Raw genomic sequence first — 5,061 nt, 5'->3', positions numbered from 1 at the left:
TCCTCAAAATCTATGAGCTCCAAGGAAGTTCCAGAACTCAGTGAACAAGCAGATAACTTAAAATGGAAAAGGAAATATATGGAAAATAATATAAGAGCTCAGGGCTAAACGGAAGGCTTATCTAGAGATGTACAGAAAACAATGTGAGAGTTCAAGGCTCAACGGAAGGCCTATCTGGATTTTTCTCACCCTGAAAAATAGCCTAGAGCCAAATAGTACAAAAAAATCTACTTTTAGAAGTTTTAGAAGTGCACTTAGGATCCCTCAAAAGGCAAAAGGTCAGGGGAGTTTTCACAGAGCTATATTTGCTATTGAATTTTTAAGCACATAATTTCATATTTAAAGAAGCTAGAGAAAATTTGGTAAAATGAAAACAAAGCTCAGTTTGGATCAGTTGACAAGAGTTAGTAGAGGGAAATGCTAATGATGTCAGTTGGGAAGAGCTAAAAAAAAATGGTCAAGCTAACAAGCTAGAGTGGAAGATAAGTATGCAAGCAACTTAACTGGTTACTGTAAGGAAAGTTGCGGTGTGGAAACGCTCTCCTAATGCCAATTTGTAGAGGATGTAAGCAAAAATATCTTTCTACTTTCTAAATTGCAGAATCTTAAGATGACTTAAGCAGAAGAATAGAGCACATATAAAGATCATACACATAAACATAGAGATTTTTACCGTGGGAAACGCTTTCGGGAAAAAACCCACACACCAAAAAGTCGAGCATCTTCTTTGTATTACAGTAAACAATATTACATACAATTAACAACGGACTTTTTTGCATTGGCTCAAATTGTGCTACAATCAACCCTAATTTCTATCACACATTTCTAATGAATCCTGCAGCAATTTATACACCCGCAATTCATTATAGAATCTGATACTACTACCGTCACTTCACAAACGGTCAACTAACTCAGCCTTGTCACCGGTCCATCCAGCGGTCATCAAACTATGTACGGACACCACCATACGATGGATGCTACAGCGCGGTCATCGTATGCCATTCACACCGTATGCCATTGGAAACACCGTACGGGTCAGCATGGGCAACTACCGTACGGGTCAATTCAGTACGAACGAAGCAACCAACGTATGGTACGTATGGGTCAGTACGTACTTTTAACAGTTACAGTAATTAAGTTGGTTAAGTCAATCAAAATGATATAGAATTATAGATGGATGGAAGAGGCAACCTGCAATGGCAGATCATGGGTCAAACAAGCTAGAGGATGCAATCATAAGGTTTTGATAAGACAACTCTAGTAAAACTTACAAGAGCAGATGCATAACTAAACAAATCACTGAGAAGTATAGCAAATCCAAACAAACAACTTTTTAAAAATATAAGGCAATCTCCAGTGCTTAAAAGCTTCGATGGAATCAATACTAGGAACAACCACTGGGATTGTTGGACAAGTCCAACTGTAAGAGACAAGAAATGCCCGCAAGTGCAACACTTACAAAAGTTTCACAATGAGAGAAGGAAAAAAGAGGAAAATTATCCATGAGATTCAATAGAACACCAAACACTGTAGGACCCAAGAAATCTGCCAAGTTGGGAATATGAGGACCAACATATCTCTGCCATTTACTCTACAAGAGAAACATGTGGACCAAAGCAAGCAGTTATTAAGATCAGAATGAGTGAGGAGTTCTAAAATCTAAAGCAGGTGGTTGCATGATGAGGAAGTAGAGGGGAAGGGATGTAGAGAACCATACTTGCTATAGGAGAGAGTTGTAATCATATGAATCGCAAAAGTGACTAAAGTTGAAAGGCAGAGAGGTTTACCATGGTCAGCATGTAGAATTGCTATGCCTGGCTGGCATTGTTGGCCAACGACATTCAAGCTTATCAACTATAACAATGGGTTATCCTCTTTTATATTCCATTGTTATACTAAATCCATGAGCAGGTATTTGAGCCAAAAAAAATTAAATATATCTATCATATTTGGTGTCAGATGTGATCTTATGCACCAGTCTTACATCAGAAGAAGGGTTTGAAACATCTTCTTAGAAACTTACAACTTCTTGTATTTTTTAAATAAGGTGGACTGATGGGGGAGAATTTTTGTTTAACTTTAGATACCATGCATCTGTTTTCAATCATCGTATCTCTTCCAAGCAAACAATGGGCACATTTGGTAAGGATGTTATCAGTGTTTCTCAACAATCATGAGAAACAGGTTGTTAAAATCCTCTGCAACATAATTTTGTGCATATGCACTGAACAAGTAGGTCAAAATATGGCAAGGCGTAAAAAATAAAAAGTGCAGTGTGCTAGCATTGCATATATTTGCATTTAGTTTTACAGTATGATATGAATTTCGGAAAAATGGATAACCTACAGGTCAGTTTTATAGAAAAATAAATATTCAGCAGGGAAAGAACACAAGTACAGGTTTTTTATAATAATTTTGGTAAACTTTGACGAGCTCTACTCTTCAATTCAAATACCAAATAAATGCAACGGGTCATTTTTTACCTTGTCCTAGATTCAATATACATACATCATATTCTAGAGACACATCTCCATATCCTAAAACACAAATAAGATATGCAAAAACCAGATACAAAACAGAAAAACGGAACTAATACAAAGAAAGCTAAACAACTCATGGGGCCAAAGTCTGTTGAACACCACCAGTTATGTGACTAGAGACTGTACAGCACCACACATTATAATCTCCTAAAATTGTTGACACCAATTCTCCCTCCATGGCCCCTAAAATTCGATCCAAAATATTGTTTCCAACAGAAAGAACAATAGATTCTGGCATCAATGAAAAGGGGAACGGAAGATCCACGTTTAATTGCATTGTGACCCACCCTTTAAAACTGTGAACTTGCTTAATTTCCAAAGATGAAATTGTCTCTCTGTTAGCAGTAAGTTCCCCTTGCAGAGGAAAATTAAAATCCAGATCATCATTCAGCCCTGGAAGGCCGACGAAATCCAAAACTAGCCTGTTGGAAGATAACTGGAGGGAATTCCTACTGTGGAAAACCCCGAAACAAAGAAAATATGATTTCTACTTAAAAAGTCTGTGTAAAAGATTTTATCTTTGAAAGGTTTTTTAAACAATCTAAATAAACCGTCAAAGAAAACAAATAACCATTTTCCCGAATTCCAAATTCCAATTTTTTTGGGAGGTGGTCAGAATGAGCTGATGATTTTGTTGAAAATGAAATTTGAAAACGATTTTTTCTTTTTCGGACTAATATCAGAAAAGAAAATTCAAAAATTTGAGTGTGAACTCACTTGACATCACAGAAGGGGTTGGCCATTAGCGTGAAAAATGTGACAGGCTTCAGATGAGCTTGCCAGACATTATCACCCAAGTACTTAATCCTCGAAGAATCTGGGAAGGTGATTTTGACAATCCTGTCGGTCTGTTTTATGTAATTTTCTCCTGTTGTCTCTCCTCCTCACTCTTTGAATGGTATGTTCACCTTTCTCCTTGCTTCCAATTCTACCAATTGAGCTCTGATAATTTGGATTCTTTTGAGTTTTCTGGACTTTTGTAATCTGAGATAAGGTAGAGGAGAGCAAAGATTACAGTTCACAGTACTCTTCATGATTACGCAGGGACGCACTGTGGGTATTGCTCTTCTGGAATCCACTGCTGGCAAATCTGTTTTTTTCAAATCCTTAAAGTTGATGTGTGCATTAAAAAAATTAAAAAACGTCACAATAGAATATGAAATTGACAGGATTTTCATCCCAGATTCTATCGTTTATAATTTCCCAATTACTCAAATTAGAGTACGAATACGTTTTATAATATTTCCCAATTAGTGAAATTGGAGTACATATATGTCCGTTTACATGACTTTAGGAGAAAGGCAATAAAAGAACAATATTTTAGAGGTTTTGATAGAAGAGGCTCACATGTATGATAGCTATGGCTATCCAGTCAATTAAAATATAAAAATAAAATATGGATTATAAGATATCAATTTGGATTTTTGGGATGTTTATAAGATATTATATAATAAAGTTTTGCAATTTAAGTAAGTTGAGTTAGAAGCATAAGTCTTAAGTAAAATTCTAAGATTTGTGATGTATTATCACTTTTTAATACTTATAACACTAGAAAGAGTATCTCATCTTGGCAAGGTTTCTATGGACAAGAAGATTAATTGAAGATGGCAATGAAGTACATAATTTTGATGATGCGTTAAGCAACACTTCATTTTCTTTGTCAAGAATTGGTTTCGTATGCAGCAATAGTTCTTAGCATTGAACTATCAACTAATGTGAAGATTCTATTAATTATTCCATTTTATTCTAATGGATTGAACTTGCTACAAACTCCATACACGTTTGTGATGCAAAAAACTCAATCTTTGACTAGGCCCACATAAATGCTTACAATATCTTGTTCATGATGAATGGAAAAGCTTCATATACCATTCTTTCCCTTTCTAAATATGAAATGGATCATTTGTATTTTTCATTCACATTTTCGTTTCATATTTAATATGACTTAGAGGTTAATTGGTCAAACTTATATGAAAGTTTGTAAGTTATCTTCCCTAGGAACTCCTTGGATCAACATACATTATTAGTATCATGTCATATCTCTTCCTAGAGTCACCTATATTGATATTCACTCTTCTCAAAAATCTTTTGTGGCCCTAGTCATGCATGCCTAGTCACTTGCAAAATTACAAAGTACATAAACAACTTAGCTTTACTTTAAACTAGAAGAAAATAGAGATGAGGTAAGGACAAAAAATAAAATAATGAAAAGAAAATTATTTCTTAAAAAAAATCTAAAATCTCATATAGGAAGCTTGAAAGTATGGAGAAAGGAACTTTTATTACAATTTCATGACCTAATGCTTCAACTAGGTCATACAATATCCTTGGCCACTACTAGCCCTCTTTTCAACACTAGAATTTGGTCAACATGGAAGGTTATCTTGAAATTATATTTTCCAAGATAAATTCATTATCAAGGCATAACATAAGTGGATTCAATGATTGAAGGCATACTACTTTATACCAAGTTCAAGTAGATGTTGAAAAGATCACCTTTGCAATTCTAAATATGCATAAG

General features: G+C 35.0%; 1 protein-coding gene across 1 annotated transcript; it reads right to left on the bottom strand.

Moving 5' to 3' along the window:
• Positions 1 to 2,612: 2,612 nt before the first annotated feature.
• On the bottom strand, positions 2,613 to 3,575 carry LOC131072113 (uncharacterized). Its single transcript, XM_058008177.2, has 2 exons — positions 3,258 to 3,575; positions 2,613 to 2,992 (listed from the first exon to the last, which is right to left on the bottom strand). Exons 1-2 carry the CDS (start codon positions 3,281 to 3,283, stop codon positions 2,614 to 2,616), a joined length of 405 nt encoding a protein of 134 aa, XP_057864160.2. The 5' UTR covers positions 3,284 to 3,575; the 3' UTR covers position 2,613.
• Positions 3,576 to 5,061: the final 1,486 nt, after the last annotated feature.

This window comes from Cryptomeria japonica, chromosome 6 (genome assembly GCF_030272615.1).
Source record: "Cryptomeria japonica chromosome 6, Sugi_1.0, whole genome shotgun sequence".
NCBI lineage: Eukaryota > Viridiplantae > Streptophyta > Pinopsida > Cupressales > Cupressaceae > Cryptomeria > Cryptomeria japonica.
This window is presented reverse-complemented; position numbering and strand designations above follow the sequence as displayed.

Coding starts and splice junctions, on each gene's coding strand:
- LOC131072113 (XM_058008177.2), bottom strand. CDS start 3,283: ATGGCCAACCCCTTCTGTGATGTCAA. Junction 2,993..3,257: donor AACCCCTTCTGTGATGTCAA/GTGAGTTCACAC, acceptor GGTTTTCCACAG/TAGGAATTCCCTCCAGTTAT.